Genomic DNA, 18,352 nt, shown 5'->3' with positions numbered 1-18,352 from the left:
AAGGGCATCTAGGGCAGCGTTCATGCTTTCCCGAGACAGAACTAAGTTTTTTGGGGGCTTGACCTGGTCCATCTTAACGTCAGAAGCTGCCAAAAAACACAAAACCAGAACTAAGGAAAAAGCAGAATTGTTAAACAAGGCACTATACCCGTGTCTCGGATATCCCTAAGGTTAGACACGAACATACACTTCTCGACGTCATACTTCTTGTCAACAGAAGTCAGTCGAAGATACCCCACCTGCTCGGTAAGGTTTAGTTGGGGCAGGTCGTTGCAACCCAGGGGGACATCCTCCCAGCCTAGCCACACTCCCCACGATAAATCGGTCTCTTTTCTCAGCTCTGCCACAAGGAAATTCTCTACCCATCCCTTTATTGAATCCTTGTAGCCCGTGAAAAGAGACAATCCACTACGGGGAGAAAAATAGTAAAAATTCTGAACCGATCTAACGAGGCGGAAGAAAGTGGCGAATAGACACGCCGTGGGTGTAAAACCCCAACTCAAGCAGATAGATTCAAAACAACACATGAACAAAATGGAATTTGGGGACAACATCCGGGGGGTTATCCCAAAGTATTGGAAAACCTCGATGAAGAAAGGGGTAAAAGGGAAAGTCCTTACCGAAGTCCCTCTGCTTAAGGAAGAAGACTATGCAACGACCCCTTTGGGGATCTATCAAACCAAGAGGGGAAGGGTTTGGAAGAACTACCCTTTCATTTTGGAGAGGAGCTCGAATAAGATAAAGCGGAGTGTCTAAATACCCCCGAGAAATATACTTAGTTATGGAAGAAGGAGTAATATGCGACTCGAGGTTAGCAACATCGGGAAGTTTAGAACCCTCCATGGAAGAATAAGAGAGCGTACCTGAAATGCAACGAGGTTGAAAAAGCAGAAGAAATCGAAGGAAAACAGAGAGCAGAAGAGAACAAGTTTCCTCAGAAGGCAGAGAGAATTCGAAATGAAAGGCAATAATGAAACGAAGAGTTACTCTGGACAGTTTTGTCTTGGAGCGGCGCGGTCATTATTACTCTCGAAGTTTACCCTCTCATCAGTCGAGCAATAACTGCCGAGAAGGTAAAGGGGCAACAATTGAGGACCACTAGACTCCCCCACCCCTGTCAAGGGTCAGGCCCACGGCAATAGCCCATCATCCAAAGGCCCACACGCTATCTGCATAAAACAAACCCAACTCGTCTAGACCTTAAGACCGGGCTCCACCTGGATCTCTCACCCAGGACGGCTCGACAGATAAGATCTACCTCATCACCACTCATACGATAAATACTGAGGAGGCAAAAGGGCACGTCGTCGAAAGATCCAAGGACGCAAGCAGAGGGAAGCATGATAAAGACCAGACCTGCTCATCACCTAAAAAGGTACATGATCCGACTTATCATTGTTAAGCAAAGGCTACGAGTCCGAAGTGATGAGGACGTCGTGGAATCATACAAACCTGTGGGTCAAGACCTCAGCTCACTGGTTAAAAACAGAGCTCACGGGTACGGTTAGTTCAGCTCAGAAAGAGTAAATCGAAAGCTCAGTTGGCTAAATGAACTCTAGTTCCGATTGGCTAGAAGGCGAGAAGGAAAAAATGATACAGCGAATTCCTTAGGAAAAATTACGAAGCATGCAGTCTAAATACTTCACTCATGATAAGGAAGGAACAGCTTGAGTATGAACGAAAAACAAAAATTTCATTAAAAGAAAAATACATTACAGCATGTTACAAATACCTACATTACAGGATAAAAAGCTATCCCTAAAGGATTTACATGCCCGGATACATCATCATCTATGATTACATCACTGTCACCTACCCCACCATCTTAACTTTCGATTCAGAAGAATTCTCATAGTTCGGAAGATGAGCTTCACAGGCCGGCTGAGCTCTATCTTGTTATTATAGGGGAACTGAACAAGTTGATCCCCATAAGCATTTCTCACTGTTTCATCATAGGCAGGCTTCCTGCCGCCCAAGTGTGATGCACGATACACTCGAGCAAGCCGAGGAAAACCGGCGAGGCATTCTGAAGAGCAATGGAACAAGTGAATATTGCAAATCTACACACATACTATGTTGGACTAATTTTAGCAGGTTACCCTTGCTAATATTACGTGTGTAGACAGCATCTCGTATCTCATAATAAGCCTCAGAAACCATGTTATTCCATGAGTTCGAGTCAGGAGCAGACATCAGGGACACCACGAGAATCTCCTTCTCCTCCCCGGAAGAAAGAAAGACAGGAGCCCGGGCAGGAGCAGGGGGAAGAGGTTGTCCGGACGACCTGGAAAACATGATTCTGGCAACTTGTCGAATAACCTCCCCCACCGATCGCCCCACTAGGAAGACGTCCGAAGCAACGTTCAAGCTCCCCATGGGCAGCATAAGAATCTTAGGGGGCTTAATCCGCTTCATCTTCATCCCAAAGGCTACAAAAATCACAAAAGCAAGGTTAAAACAGACCCCATGAGAGACAAAGCAGATTCGAAAGAAATAAGGGAAGGGTAAACCGTACCTCTTTCACATGACAAAGAAAACTAAACTTGCATCTTTTGGGAGATTGATCGAACCAGAGGAAGGAGGATCGGAAAGAGAGATCCCGTTGTCCGGATAATGAGCCCAAGGATGAGAAGGAGGTGTTATTAATATATAGCCAGAGGCTGAGATTTTAATGTAAGACAGGGCGACCTTATACTCTAGGCTAGCGGCATCAGAATCCTTAAAGGCTATTCACAAAAGAGGAAAGAAAGCGTATCGGGAAGATAAAGGCAGGAAAGTGAGGATAACAGTATGCACAAAGAGCAGGGGAAAGCTAGAAATAGAAAAAAGACGGAGAAGATTTAAAGCTACATGTGACAAAAAGATGAAAGGGCGTCATGGAGCAAGCCGAATTCAAACAGGCGCGGTCATAATGATTCTCGATGTTTACCCCCTCGACAGTTGGGGCAATAACTGCCGAGGAGGTAAAGGGGCAATTGATGACCACTGGATTTCTCCATCCCAGTCAAGGGCCAAGCCCTCGATCGCGGCCCATCGCTCAGAAGCCCACACATCCTCTGCACTAACAGGTCAGGCCCTTTCGAGCCTTGATACCGGGCCCCTCCGAATTTCTCAACCAGGCCGGCCTCGCCTTCACTGCACCTCGGGCCGATCTCCTTTGGGCCCAGCTTTGCTCCTATCTTCCGGCCCAGTCCAGAACCAGAAGGAAGACTCATTCATCTGCCTTGTGGACCCCTCTATACACGCACAGGGAGAATCAAAGGTCGTTACGCATGGAGCAGAGATCTGATTCCCTCGTACGTCCGTATCAATGTAGCAGGGACGGTGGACCAACGATATACGTTCTGTTAGCACGTCACTAGCAGACAAAAGGAAACATATAAAAGGAGAAATACTCTCCTCTAGGTCTAAACTTTTTTTAGTTTTACAGAACCCCTTGTAAAACCCTATTTCTCTGGATCTCAGATCATCAATTTATTTTATTCTTTACATGACTCATTGTTGAGATGAGGGCTCAAGAATAAGCATGAAATAGGCTTAATGAGAAAGGACATCCAAGTCCATCCATCTCATCACCGATAGAGACTAGATAGCGCCATAGGCACCAAAGGAGCAGATGCATCACCGCCACAAACAGGCAGGAACCAAGAGCTTTGCAAATGCTGCTTGCTCCAAGCTACCAGGGCTCTCTAAAGGGAACTGTTTCAACCATCTTAGACACATTATTTCCCACTAAATTGTGTACTTTCGCTCAAGTAATTCCGATATTAACCGTAATAATTTAATTAAAATTAATTTAAATAATTTTTAAATATATTTTTATTTAATAAAAAATAATTAATTTAAATTATTTAATAATTTTAATCTAGTCTCGTACACGGTGGACGTGGGACGGAATCTCCCACATGACTTTTAATTCTATTCAACAAAAGAGGGTCAACATCATACCTACATGTATAGATACCAAGTAGGGGTAAGCTAAGGTAGACGATGGCCTCAAAACTCTATACAAGCAGGTGAAATTGGAGTGTACCAATAACCAATAATGGGGCTAGTTAGACTTGTGTGCTACATTATTTGAATATTGGACCCAAAGAGACACTGAGATGTAAAATCACATTTCTGAGTTGAGATCGACCCATGATTTTGTGTCTTATGAACCGTCAACATTTGCAACTGGATCATGATGTTACATGAGTTGAATTCTGTACTCACAAGACCCCCCCCCCCTTTTTTCTTTTAATTAATTATTTGATAAATATAATTTGTTATAATAACATCTCATAATAATATAAAAAAAATTTCCATTTTAATTAGTTCTTCTTAATTCTAAATTTCATTGAAGTCAATCACTCATTTCATAGTGAATATGAAGAAAAGAAAGAATGACTTCACGTGCGAGTAATTATATTTTTTAAAGTGAGATTTATTATTTAATTTTTAAATATTTTTATTATTAATAAATCAGTTTTTACATTTTTAAAAATTTATTAAAATATTTTTATATTTTTTTTCATAAATAAAATAATCATTCCGTCTTTTTTTCTGTTAAAAATAGATGAGAGATGAAATAGAAAATTTTTAAAATTCAGTTTTACTCTCAAATAAAATATCTTATTTAGTATATGGGTATTGTCATTATTAACAAGTCAGTCTCTATATTTTTAGAAATCTATTAAATCATTTTTATTTTTTTTCAAATCTATTAAAATATTTTTATATTTTCTCAAATTTATTAAAAAGTCCCTATCGTTTCTCTCCGTGAATAAAATATTTCTTCGTCCTTATAAAAAAAGAAAAAGAAAAAGAAAAAGATGAAGAAAAAGAAGAAAAAAGAAGAAAAAAAAGGAAAAGAAGAGAAAAGAGAAGAAAGAGAAGAAGATGATCGCTTTCTTTTCCTCCTCCTTAAAGAAGATAAAAGAAAATGAAAAATCGAAGAAGAAGAAGAAGAAGAGGAAGAAGAGGAAGAAGAATCGAAGGAGAAGGAGAAGGAGAAAAAGAAGGAAAAGAAAAAGAGATGGTAATTTGATATTTTGCTATATTTTTAATGGCAGAAATAAATGGAAAGACTATTTCGTTTACGGCGAAAAAAGATAAGGGCGTTTTAATAAATTTCTAAAAATGTAGAGACTGATTTATTAATAATGATAATATTCAAAAAATAAATTATAAATCTCCTTTTTTAAATTTTTTTTTATGAAATTATCTTATGAATTTAAAATTTTTCATTTGTAATATTAACAAAATATCGTTGGAAAATTTGATAATAATGTTAAGAGATTTAAACTTTATTGAAAAATCCGTTCATAATACTGGGTTAAATATAATAAAATTAAAATTTGTATGCCACAAATTAATAGTTTAATCCGAGAGTGGAATCCATATGAGATGAGGGAGCTTCTGTTGGGTTACAGAAATGAAGGAAGGGTAGGGACAATCTCTTGGTCTCATCATGTATCTCTCAAAGGATCATGTGGACATCACCATCTTCATTCTTCCACACCAAAAAGACAACACAGCCTCAGCTAAATCTCCACCTTCCTTCTCTCTTTCACACATGCTCACGTGCTCTTCCACATGACCAGTTTCCCTCCCATGGACCCTTCAACTTTGAAACGGCATTGCCTTTCTGCTCTGATATATATGCAACTTCATTTCCAATTTTCAATTTCTATCCTCCAATAATTTCTTACAATATCCATCTTCTTGAATTCTGAAAGTATAAGATACATGCTTGACTCAAGCCTACAGAGGTTTTTGAGGAGGAATATGAGACTCATAAGCTTGATCTCTTAGTGCACTTTACTTTCCAGCTTGATCATATAATCCTTATCTGAATGAACAACTCTAACACAATATACAAATAACAGAGAAACCAAATATAGAAATTCATACGATTGAGACTTGAGGGATCAAATTTTATCTTTTTTAATTTCTGATTCATGGCAAAATCATAGAAGGATTCACCTTCTCTTCTCTAATCCCACCCTTTTTCTTGACTTCTCTTTCGAATCTCTATTGACTGTCTCTATCATTATGACAAATATTGAAATTAACTGTAAAAATTTTTACAATTATATTAATTTTTATGCTATATTAAGAGGGTATTTGATCAGTTTATAAACTATATTTTCAAGTTGATTTATTTATTTTAGTAAAATATATTTGGCAGGGACGTCCCTTTTTTCTCCATCTTCCAGACTGCAAAAAAGAGACGGAGACTTTTGTGGATGGTAATAAATCCCACGTGGAAGCTCCTACCTTTAGCCGCCAATGAACATGTAGCCATCTCATCCTTTTGGAATCCACTCCAGCTCCTCAAGCCCACACCACATACCTCCATCTGTACGAATTCACCCTTCCTTCTGCACATTATTACCAAAATGCCATCCATTTTAGTACAACACAACTCCCCTTGTCCAAAAGAACTCAGTTCTAAAATGGGTATCCCTCAGTTACTCTGTCACAGTTGTTTTTGTGAGGCTGAAAATGGATATTATACAATATTTTTGCTGGAGAAATGATGAGAGAGTTGAGCTTCTAATGCCATTATTGCTCAGTTTGTAAGCTTCTTGCCCAAAATTTGAAAAAGGGTCACAAGTAAATTTAAAAAAAAAAAAATCAGTTGTGAAGATAGATAGACATGCACATTGGAATCTTGCTTCTTCATTCTGAAAACCCTGAGGACTGACCAGCTCAAGCTTCCCAAAAAAAGAGGAAAATTGCTCTGAGCTACTTTGGCCTCATCATTATTTCAGTACCTGATGGAGACATGATCCCAATAAAGATCCTTTCTTCTCTGCCATGGTGGAGCTTGATCAGGACGAAACTGCACCCACCAGTGCTGCTAACATGTCCTCCAAAAAGAAAGAGCTTCTGTCCACTGCCATGAAGAGAACCAGTGAATGGTTTGAATTGATTCTTCTGTTTCTTTACCCTCTTGTTTATATATGTATTAATTTTCTTGTTTGTTTTCTGGAAACTTGTGTAATTAATGGAAATGGAACCATGAACTTTTTCAGGATTTTCTCACAGGAAATCCCCAGCGATGTCACTGTTCTTGCTGGAGGAGCTTCCTTTTCATTGCACAAGGTTGGATTTCTTAATCTTGATTCCTCTTTCTCAGTTCAAAGTATCATTACACTTGCAAGAAACTTCTTTAGAAATTGAATTCTAAGACCTTATCTTTCTTTCAAGTTGTGTCCACAAATCAAATCACGAAGCAACAGGCTTAAATTTTCCATTGTTAAATTTTATTGTCTCTTTTATAAATTGCTTGTATTGAGAATTGTTTGTTGGTCTCCTGTTCCTATGGCAGTTTCCCTTAGTCTCAAAGTGTGGATATATAAGGAAATTGGTATCTGAATCTAATGATGCTGATGTTTCTGAGATTCAAATCTCTGATATCCCTGGCGGGGCAGAAGCATTTGAACTTGCAGCTAAGTTCTGTTATGGGATAAATTTCGAAATAAGTACAGAAAACATAGCCTTGCTTCGATGTGCGGCTGAGTTTCTAGAGATGACTGAGGATTATGCAGTTGGAAACTTGGTGGCAAGAACTGAAGCCTACTTGAATGAAGTGGCACTTAAGAGTCTTGCTGGGGCAGTTTCTGTCTTACATCTATCAGAAAATCTCCTTCCACTGGCAGAAAAAGTGAAATTGGTGAGTAGATGCATTGATGCAATTGCATTCATGGCCTGCAGGGAAAGCCAGTTTTCAATGTCAGGCAGATCTGATAGCAGCAACGAGGGCGTTCTTTCTTCCACAGTTTCTCAACCAAAGCCCATTGTTGATTGGTGGGCTGAAGATCTAACTGTTCTTAGGATTGATATCTTCCAAAGAGTTTTGGTTGCAATGATGGCTAGAGGGTTTAAACAATATGCTCTTGGTCCCATTCTTATGCTCTATGCTCAGAAATCACTACGAGGTTTGGTGAGATCCTAAACCTGGAAACTTAATTTGATTCAATAATCTGGCCTATGTGTTTGCATTGCAAAACTGTTCATTTTGTTGCAGGAAATATTTGGAAAGGGAAGGAAGAAAATTGAACTGCAACAAGAGCATGAAAAGAGAGTTATTTTAGAGACAATTGTAAGTCTTCTGCCAAGGGAGAGGAATGCACTATCAGTTAGCTTCCTATCCATGCTGCTACGCGCAGCGATATATCTCGAAACGACAGTTGCTTGCCGGCTTGATTTGGAGAAGAGGATGGCCTTGCAATTAGGGCAGGCTGCCTTGGATGATCTCTTGATTCCTTCATACTCATTTACTGGAGACACATTGTTTGATGTTGATACAGTTCAGAGGATCATGATGAATTACCTCGAATTCGTAGTCGAAGGAAACCGAATGGCATACCAAGTAGATGATGAGTATGTTTCTCCTCCACCAACTGACATGGAAAGGGTTGGGAAGCTGATGGAGAACTACTTAGCAGAAATAGCCTCAGACAGGAACTTAACTGTTTCAAGATTCATTGGTGTTGCTGAACTTATTCCAGAACAATCAAGGATAACAGAAGATGGAATGTATAGAGCCATAGACATCTTCCTCAAGGTTCACTCTCTAATTTTAAATCTCTCCTTACATTAATACTAATTTTTGACAACAACCCATGTGCAAATTAGCTCCCATTTCTCTTCAAGTGAAGTTTCTGCTTTTGATTCGCTTGTCTAATCATAATTCTTCAGGCCCATCCTGCTTTAAGTGACATGGAGAGGAAGAAAGTGTGCAGTTTAATGGATTGTCAGAAGCTGTCAAGGGAGGCTTGTGCTCATGCTGCTCAAAACGACAGGCTTCCTGTGCAGACTGTGGTTCAGGTGTTATACTACGAGCAACAGCGTCTTCGAGATGTCATGAATGGCAATCTCATGGTTGGTGATTCCCCTGCACTCCCTGCCAAAATGAACTTGTACTCCACCGATATCCATCCTGTTTCTGATGAAATCTCCAGCCTGAAGAGAGAGAATGAAGACCTAAAACTCGAGCTTGTAAAAATGAAAATGCGATTGAAGGAAATCGAAAGGTCTGGTGGCAGATCAGCCGCAAGCAGTCCAATGTCCATCTCCAACACTACGCCATCTGCTGATAAACCTCCGTTGCCTCGAAGATCATTTATAAATTCAGTGTCCAAAAAGCTTGGACGGCTTTATCCTTTCGTGCGTGCTGATGGTGATTCTATTTCCAAGGGTCGGCCAAAACCCAGCAAGAATCGGCGGCATTCGATATCCTGAAACATGGGTTTCACCAGTGGCTCTGCATTGCATGGAGTATAGTGTCTTTTTCTTTTTGGGAGCTTTGTGTGTAAGACAGGCTTGAGAAGACTAGTAGCTAGCTTTCTGTTTTCGTTTTTCGCTTTTATCTTTACTTTCTGCTTTTTGTGTGATACTTCTTGTAAATAACATTGCCATTGTTTCAAAGGCTAATTACTCAAATTGATGCTCCGAAAATGTCTGAATTTGTTCAGATGTGTAATCCAAGCGGTAGCCAGAGGAGAGGAAAGAAAATGTAGTTTCTTTTTTTCCCTCACAGATGGACGCATGAATACAAGGTTCAGGGTGAGAAATAATGTACCGTTGCAAAAAAATTGTGTTGAAAGCTGTTCTAGGCAGCGATAGAGCATTTCCAAATAGCACCATCTCTTTATCCGTAGACAAAAGAGCCAGACTGGAACAAGGTGTACGAGAAGCAAGGCGGTACCCCATGACTAAATTTGCCATGAATTATATAGTTATATGATTTTTTTTTATTATAAAGAATATCTTAAACTATTATTAAAAGGTTAAATATATTCAAGTAAAATAAAATAAATTGATTAGAGCATAGCTCATATTCAGATTTTGATAAAATTTTTAATAATAATTTTAAAATAAATTTCGATAAAAAATAAAATTTAATATTTTTAACTTTCACAGTATAATACAGAAAATTTAGACTTTTAATGACTCCAATTGACAGAATTTTGGGATGACAAAAAAGTTTCTATTAGAGGTGAGTAATATTAATTAAAAACAAATGATGAACTGAATTAATTAAAAATTTAATTTGCTTTTTTACTCTTTTAGTTTAATTCGATTTTATTTTTAAAAATTTTAATTAATTCGATTCGATTTGATTTTTATCATAAAAAATAAATAAAATTTAATGATAAAATATTATATTATTTTTTATAATATAAAAAGGTTAAACTTTAGATTAAAAAATATAAAAAAAAAACACATTAAAAACATAACTAATAAAATCGAATTAAATCAGATCGATTCAGTTGAAATCTTTCTACTCAAAATCAATTTGATTCAATTTTTATAAATATTAAAATTTCAATTTTTAATTTATTTAATTCGATTTAATTTTAAACCTAAAAATACTAACCCATTATTTCTATAATACTTTCCCAAGTTGCTGGGACTTAGCCTCCCCTTTAAGTAGAATTAGAATAAGTTATATCTAGCCAAGAGTAGGGTTACCAAACTTGAACTATAACAATTAAAAAAATAAATTATTCTAATTCTATTTTTTTTAGTTATGATCTAAATTTTCAAAATTTCAATTTGGTTCAATTACTTTTGGAAAAATTGAAATTGTGAAACCACACCGATGTGTATTTTGCCATTATGCCTTTGGGCCCAATAGTCCATAGTATTGATGATTGCAGACTTAAGTCCTCAAGCCCATGTCGCCAATGCAAGCCCAAGTGTCCAACTGTTCAAAAGCCCCAAGGCGGATAACATTGTAGTTTTTTTTTTTTTTTTTCTCTCTCTCTTGTTTGGAAGTTTTTCTATTTTTTTTTATATATACAATCACATGTATCCCTAATTTGCTAGATTGATATTAAATCTTAACACACCTTTTTTGCTGATGATTATGTGTTCTTTACTAAAACATCCCTTTAAGAAGCCAATCGAATTTTAGAAATTCTTGATGAGTACTCTCATGCTAGTGGCCAATGTATCAACTATTTCAAATCATGCACATTTATATAGTTTTAATGTTTTAAAATATTTGAATATTGAGTTTGATTTTATATTGATTCATTTGAATTTTGATATTTTGAAAAGTTAAATAAGAATTAGAGAATAACAAAAGAAAAATCGTATTCGGACTCTATATTCTGAAATTAAAAGAGTCGCGGGCGTAATTAAATTTACAAAATAATAAGAAAACATAGTCATACTTGAATTCCAACTCCTGAATGTACTGTGTTATGAACTACGTTATGAGCATATACCGTATTTGACGAGAAGAATCAGAGTTCAATTCTAAATCCGAAATGCAAATAAATAACAGTCATCTACCAAAATACATCAGACTCGACTTTGATTTTGGCTACTAGTATTTAGATTAAATTAGGATTTTTAATACAGCTGTAACGAGGGCCCATAAGATTATGCTTGCTAATGGTAACTTTATGTCGAGATTCGTCCTATTTAGGAGAAAACGAGTTTTAATGATAAATTAGGTGTTAAGGTGTTTGTATCTTTTTTTTTTCGAGTGAGACCACATTACCTTTATTAAATTTTTACTACGTGACTTATTTTGTAGTGATAACCCATGATTTACATTGTACGATCCTGGTCTAATATTATTACCAATCATTAATAATAAAATATGGAAATAAAATACATTAAGATTATGGGAAACAATTAATTACATGATTGTATTTTTATTTTTTCATATTCATTAGTTTGAAATTTAATTAAGAACTTGTTTAGAATTATATGTATTATTTTAAATTTTTATACTAAGTATTCATAAACTAAAAGTTCATAGATTTATTAATTGTATTAATATAAGACTAATGAATTTTGTTTAATATATATATACATATTACTAACGATAAAAGTATATTATAGATGTAGATTAATTGTATTTAATTTTAATATTAAGAAATTAGAAATTTGTATATTAATTAATAGTATTAATAAAACCAATAAATTTTATTTAATATATATTAATTATTAATAATAAAATACATTATTAAAAAATCACATTCTTTAAACAGACCAATAGTTAAAGGTCATAATAAGATAAGGGTAAAATGGACAATTGAAAAAAGCAATAGAGCGCCGTTCGTCAATTTTAGGTGAATTTATTTTAGAGGTTGATTTTATTATATTCAGGAAAAATTACTATATCGCGTAATTAATGAATTCATCTCTCTAATTTTAGATCTCAACACTTTTCAGCGTTAAAATTTAATTTCATTAAAATTAAAGGTGTTTCTGTAAAAAATACCGTTAATGATAAAAAAAAAATAATCAAATTATCCTTTTTACAACCCAACACTTTCGAGTTCAGTGTATTTTTTGAATATAAACCAAGTTAAACGAGCTTTTATGGATTCAGTATCGAATAATTCATGAGCAATTTGGTTCAATTATAATGCTAGAGAATGACTGTTCATCCTTCAAATTCAGAGTCTGAAACATATGTTTGAGGTAATAATCCTATAAAATCAGTCAAAGATTTGAAGTCTACAGTAAGACCAGAAATCTTCTCAACTAAGATATATAGACCTTGTATATATGCAGTACCTGGTAGTAGCAGAATGTGGGGTCTATATATCTAAATTATTGAATCCTTTTGGATAAAGAACTTCTGAAAAAGTAGGAATGGCTTAAGGGACAGGGATAGCAGAAGTGCATGCTCATGTTTTTGCAAAATCATCATACAACAGAAAAGATGGTGCCTTTGAAAATCAGAGAAATGAATGTTCAGAAGGGATCTCCATCCTGTGAAAGCTATGCATTTTTGTTTTTTTAAGGAAAGGCAGGCCTTATTCAGATTAAAGACCTTAATTATTGAGATGGGGAATCTGATGTTCATCTGGTGGCAGACAAAAAAAAAAAAAAGAAGCTCCTCTACTTCTATATGGTGGGGTTAGGTTTTCAAGTGTTGGGTTGATTATGAAAAGCATTGAATAGAAGAGGAAGCTGCGAGCGAGTCAAAAACTAGTTTAAGGGAGCTGAAGAAACAATAGCAGTTTTAGAGTTTTCTCTAGCCTGCTTTAATTTGGAAAGGCAACTATGTCTCTCAAGTAGAGAAAAAAATAATAATAATAATAAAAATGTGAGATTCAGTAGTTTCATGTCGGTGGATTAGAGAAAATCTAAATTGTATATAATAACTAGTACGAAACTACTAAATAATTTAGATAAACTATTCTAAGTCAAGTGAAAAGTAGATTTAAAAGCTATTTAGTTTAGTTTAATTCGAATCATTTCAATAAATATAAATAAAGTCACTTGAATCAGAAAAATTATTTTGAGCCGGTGGACAAAGGAATATCTGTGTGAGATTCAGCTATTCTACATAGCGGATTACGTTAAAACTGGCTTAAATAATCTTTAGATTTATTTTCTTCTCGTTCAAAATAATTAACTCAAACTATTTTAGTAGTTTTTGTCAATTCTATATATATATATATATAATCCACGATATATGATTTTTTAGAAATGACAAATGCTTAAAATTCTAATCACCCAAAATAGTTAACTTAAATTATTTAATAATTTTTATCAATTCTATATATATATAAAATCCACGATGTATGATTTTTTAGGAATGGCAAGGACTTCTACCTTAATCAGAGGCCTTAAGAACACTTTGCTTAATGGGTCTGACTAATGCAAATCCAGTCAGGTTTCAGATATCATATGGAATACACATGTGAAAATCTTTTAGCCCTCATTTACTAATTACCAGCTAGCTGGGGATCCTAGCATTTTGAGTAACTGTTTCATAGCAAATATTGAGATGCTGCACTGTTTATCTGGTTGAATGAGAAAGTATGCATCTTAAAGAGATCATATCCAAGAAACTAGAGTAGCTTTCACCTCCATTAAAGGTTAAAGCTCTTAAGCTTTTTCTATTGAAAAATATTTTCCTGATGGGAATGTCCAATAAAAAACAAAAATTTAGTTTAATTAAATTCATCTATGGCTATAGATGTGTAGTAAAGCCTTCAAGTCTTGAGTCTAATGAAGATATTTCCGACATGGATATCATTTTCAGACACGTATAGACAATTCTGTCTGCTTATACAAATTTCAATTGCATCAGCAACTATGATAAGCGATTTGAAGATCTGAGAACAGTCCATTTGCAGATTTTAATAATGGATTTTGCAAGTCAAGAAAAAAAAAACAAGTTATCTCTACACTGGGACACCCATCAGGCGAAAGACTAAACAGAAAAATCCATACAAGCACAGATGATAGAATTAGCATCTAGGAATCAGTCTATAATTTTATCATATTATATAAAGACTTTTTGAAGATATTTCGTTTGTTCAAGTCATGTTCAGACTCATAACTGGGATAAGCCAAGGTTGCTGTTTTAATCTCTCTTGTCTGAATTGTTCATCAACATCAATGCTTGTTGTATTTTCAGTTTGATATCCACCCAATGTGTTCATGTCAGGAACCTGAACAAGCCCCAATTCAAGTCCGCCTGATTCTTCTCTTTTTGTATTCACTATCTGATGCCTTAATGAACTTGTCCTGTTTATCTGGCTGGATCCGGTGGAAGATGAAGAGAAGCTTGGTCCTGAATCTGATGTTAGTGGTGTCTCAGGTTTCTTCCTCGTTCTGTTATAATAGCTTGAAGGGCCCAGCGTTAGCTCAATCTCACTCTCATCTATAAGCTCTAGGACTCTATCTCTGCATGATGATTCTGCAGCGTAATCTTCAGCTGGCCTTTCCAAGTCTAGTTTCATCATGGGCTTCCGTTGCATCTCACGAGCATGATTAGTATCTGCAAAGTTAATATTCTTGAAGTTGCATAATTCTTCACAATGTGTATTAGTCCTGTTGTTACCAATGTTCCTCATCAGAATCTTCTGGATTTGATATAGTCGATGAAGCTCATGCACCTGCAACATCCGAAATCATTACTCAACATATATAATAATAACGACTGAACGAGAAAATGGAGGCAGAAACTAAAGAATCACCTGCTCTTTGAATGTTTCTTCATGTTTTAACATGGCCATTCTCATGTACTCCTTGTCATAGGGCTTAAGAAAATTCTCCATGTTTGAGTTAGCCTTTGAATTGTACACAGAATCCTTCCTTTTAAAGAAGCCGCTGTGCTCAGAAAATGAATCTGGATCACATTTCCAGATTGCTGTGATTCATTTTATCTTCTTCTCATCACTCTTGAATCTGTCAATGGAGGAAAAAGAACAGTGCATGTAATGTTAAACTTAGGAAACACCCTCTGGTTAATGATAGTTATAGCTAGATTCCTTACTTACCAAGCAGTAAGATATTAAAGAAACATTAGTGTCAAGTACTAATATGAAAGGATTATTACATCAACTATTTCAAGTATATTTTGTCTTCAAGCATCTTGTTTTATTCTTACATTTCACACTGTTTTGGACCACAAATCATAGTTTCATCTACAAAAATATCTACCAACACCAGCAATAATTCTATACAACCCATCTTCATTATCCCTTCTCATCAGCAATTCAATGAAGCCCACAATAATTTGCCCTAAGTTTACTTTTCCAAGAAGATTAGTTATTTAATGGTAAACCTCTTTTGATCCAGCATATGATATATAATCTCCATTAAAAGAATTTAGAAACAAGATAGAAGAAGAAATATTCAGTTTGTAATATGGGTATATATAGTATTGTTAACCTCTGAAATGCATATGATCAAGATCCAACAAAAATATTTAAAACACTTAGTTTGAAAAACGTGAATCTGATTGATCACACAGAAGGGAAACTGAAGAAAAATTGATAATTGAAAAGCAGATGTGTGAACAACTTTCTGGGAAATTAAATGTATCCTTTTCTAATATTCCCTGCCATATAGAATTCATAAGAAAAAGGTAGAAGAAAAAGGTAAAAGATAGACGATCTTCTGACCTGTAAGAGATTGAAGGGATTCTGAGAAGATGAAAGCTTATTGTGGTCTGAAGATGGAGAGAATAATCAAAACTTAAAAACGAAATCTTTCTTAGAAGGAAAAAAGCCAACAGATTTTAGTTGTCGTTGCACCAAGAACCTCTCTCAGCTGGTAACAGCCAAAGCTTTGTTTGTTTGAGAGAGAAAGGAAATCATATAACTTGCCTTCATATTCTCCATCAGTATATACTGCAAAAGAAAGAATAAAATAAAAACTGGAGAGAAGAATTTAAGATTCTTTCCTTCTCACACACACACAGAAACCAAAGTGTTGTTGCATCTGGGGTTTGAGGCATGCCAAACAAATCCCAGTGCCTTAGCCAATGCCATTCAAGTTTTGTGAAATAGATGCCCCAGACAGGTCCAGCAGTGCACCTATATAAAATTGGATATAAATATAATAATATATTTATATTTATATTTTTTATCATTTTTGAGGATCACAAGGAACTTACATTGCTCTAGACAATTATCAATAAAACAGCTTAGGCTGCTAAGGTGAATCACATGCAATCAAGAATTCTATATAACCAGCAACAGTTGTCTCAGTTATCTATAAACACATTTTGTATATTTTTCTATGTTAATGCAGATTAATATGAAGGAGCTTAAGGTGGCACCTCCTGCCTCCGCCGACAATTAGATCTCCACCGTACATTAACTGGGTATCTCTTGTAAACAGTCCAAAAGTTAAAAAAGACTGACCACAGGATCTCTAAGCTGAATTATCTCTCACAATAATCACTATTTATCAACGATAAATAAATGGGATTAATTTCTTTTTTCTTCTTTTTCCCTGCAGAATAAAGATCTTGTTTATATATATATATATATATATATATATATATATATATATATATATATATATATAGTATGTATATATATAAGAAGACCCCAGCATAATGATTAATAGTATCTGTAAATATATAGGCCATGTGAATGGGAGATGGGTCAAGAAATTAAATCTGCAAGTTAAATCGTATCAGACGGTCCAGATTAATAAATTCGAACTGATCCAATGAAATATGGTACACATTAAATGTACTTGCTTGTGAATCCCTCAACAATGGTGTATATATATATATAAAAGCAATAGATCTCTTGCTTTCTGTATGGAGAGGAAGAGAGAGAGAGAGAGAGAGAATGAGCTGGATGTCTTTGTCACTGTTATGTTTGGACCATGAAATTGGATCTGATTACGAATAATGATATAAATATGAATTATATATATACTATAAAGAGACAAAATATGCTTGAAGAAGGAAAAGAAAAGAGAAAAATGAATCCACGTATGCTCGTGCTTATCAAGAAATTATGATAACCTTCACATGCATGTAGGGCTTATGTGAGAAAGAAGTTGTTTCTTTCACTGTGTGTTTTCTTTCAATAAACCTAAAATAATGCAGCACTAGAATTTAGAAGAAAGTGAGTGAGAGAGAGAGAGAGTGACATGGAAGCACGCGTTGCCGGTGAGGGGAGGTGCAGCCGTATGGGGAGGTGGGTCCATTGGGGTTGCTGAAAAGGCTGAGCTAGAAAGCCATTGGTGGGGGTGTGAGGGCTGCACTGTGTGGCTACTGTGTGCTTGGTCCTACCAATTTCAGGCTAAAGATAAAAAAAATGATATGATCCATTGTGACTCTAAGAAAACAAAGGAATGGCCACAAATTTGTGTGTTTTCTGACAGTAGAATAGTCATAGATGACAAGCGAGAAGGGTACAGAACAGAAGATATATAGTATTAATTTACTTTTTTTCGTATTCTTTTGTGTTTTAGAAATTCAAAACAAGACTCTCTCTTCCAAATGCCTCTGAGGAATCTTGTTTCTGCCATGTTCATGTCGGTGTGTTTTCCTTCTCCAGCCCTTCCCCCTGGATGTTTTCCAGAATCTCACTGTATGCTTGGAAATTTGGATCCTTAATTAATTATGCATTTTTATTAATCTTTCATGCTCATGCTACAAAAATATATAAAATAAAAATAAATTATAATATAATACTAACCTGTTCATCAAAACTCATTCTCACGTTTTTTGTATATAAAGTTATTATTAACGAATATAATTTAATATATTTTCATTTTGCATAATTTTTTATTAATTAGCCGGTACTAATCAGATTATCAAAAATCGCTGTAATTAATTTTATCAATATAAAAATTAATGGTTATAAAAATTAAAATACATAATTTTTATATAATTATTCTTAAATTTTAAATAATTTCTTTCATCTATTGTTTTATTTAATTTATTAATTTGAATGTTGATTTATATAAACGCCAATTACCTTATGTAAATTAATTAGTCGTAACACAATTTTATTTCCACCTTCATAATGTCTTAGTTTGATTAATCCCTCGACCATTATACTTTCATGCACATTTTTACAACCTAACTATGAAAAGGAAATTTGCATTATATTAGAAGAAATTT

At 35.0% G+C, this 18,352-nt stretch overlaps 2 protein-coding genes across 2 annotated transcripts; one reads left to right on the top strand and one right to left on the bottom strand.

Moving 5' to 3' along the window:
- The first annotated feature begins 6,448 nt into the window (after window positions 1-6,448).
- LOC110628192 (BTB/POZ domain-containing protein SR1IP1) lies at window positions 6,449-9,466 on the top strand. The gene is made up of 5 exons (XM_021774726.2): window positions 6,449-6,908; window positions 7,023-7,092; window positions 7,319-7,933; window positions 8,018-8,557; window positions 8,692-9,466. Exons 1-5 carry the CDS (start codon window positions 6,805-6,807, stop codon window positions 9,232-9,234), a joined length of 1,872 nt encoding a protein of 623 aa, XP_021630418.1. The 5' UTR covers window positions 6,449-6,804; the 3' UTR covers window positions 9,235-9,466.
- Window positions 9,467-14,157: 4,691 nt separating this feature from the next.
- On the bottom strand, window positions 14,158-16,297 carry LOC110627459. The gene is made up of 3 exons (XM_021773770.2): window positions 15,885-16,297; window positions 14,955-15,165; window positions 14,158-14,873 (listed from the first exon to the last, which is right to left on the bottom strand). Exons 2-3 carry the CDS (start codon window positions 15,033-15,035, stop codon window positions 14,292-14,294), a joined length of 663 nt encoding a protein of 220 aa, XP_021629462.1. The 5' UTR covers window positions 15,036-15,165; window positions 15,885-16,297; the 3' UTR covers window positions 14,158-14,291.
- Between the last annotated feature and the right edge of the window lie 2,055 nt (window positions 16,298-18,352).

Source organism: Manihot esculenta, chromosome 12 (genome assembly GCF_001659605.2).
Source record: "Manihot esculenta cultivar AM560-2 chromosome 12, M.esculenta_v8, whole genome shotgun sequence".
In the NCBI taxonomy this organism is placed as follows: Eukaryota; Viridiplantae; Streptophyta; class Magnoliopsida; order Malpighiales; family Euphorbiaceae; genus Manihot; species Manihot esculenta.
Note: the sequence above shows the minus strand (reverse complement) of the source record. Positions and strands in the feature narration are given on the sequence as shown.

Bases quoted from the DNA above. Each gene is read 5' to 3' on its own strand.
- LOC110628192 (XM_021774726.2), top strand. From the start codon at position 6,805: ATGGTGGAGCTTGATCAGGACGAAACTGCACCCACCAGTGCTGCTAAC. The intron at 6,909-7,022 runs GTTTGAATTGAT...GAACTTTTTCAG, and splicing joins ATGAAGAGAACCAGTGAATG to GATTTTCTCACAGGAAATCC. The intron at 7,934-8,017 runs GTGAGATCCTAA...ATTTTGTTGCAG, and splicing joins AGAAATCACTACGAGGTTTG to GAAATATTTGGAAAGGGAAG.
- LOC110627459 (XM_021773770.2), bottom strand. From the start codon at position 15,035: ATGGAGAATTTTCTTAAGCCCTATGACAAGGAGTACATGAGAATGGCC. The intron at 14,874-14,954 runs GTGATTCTTTAG...CGGATGTTGCAG, and splicing joins AAGAAACATTCAAAGAGCAG to GTGCATGAGCTTCATCGACT.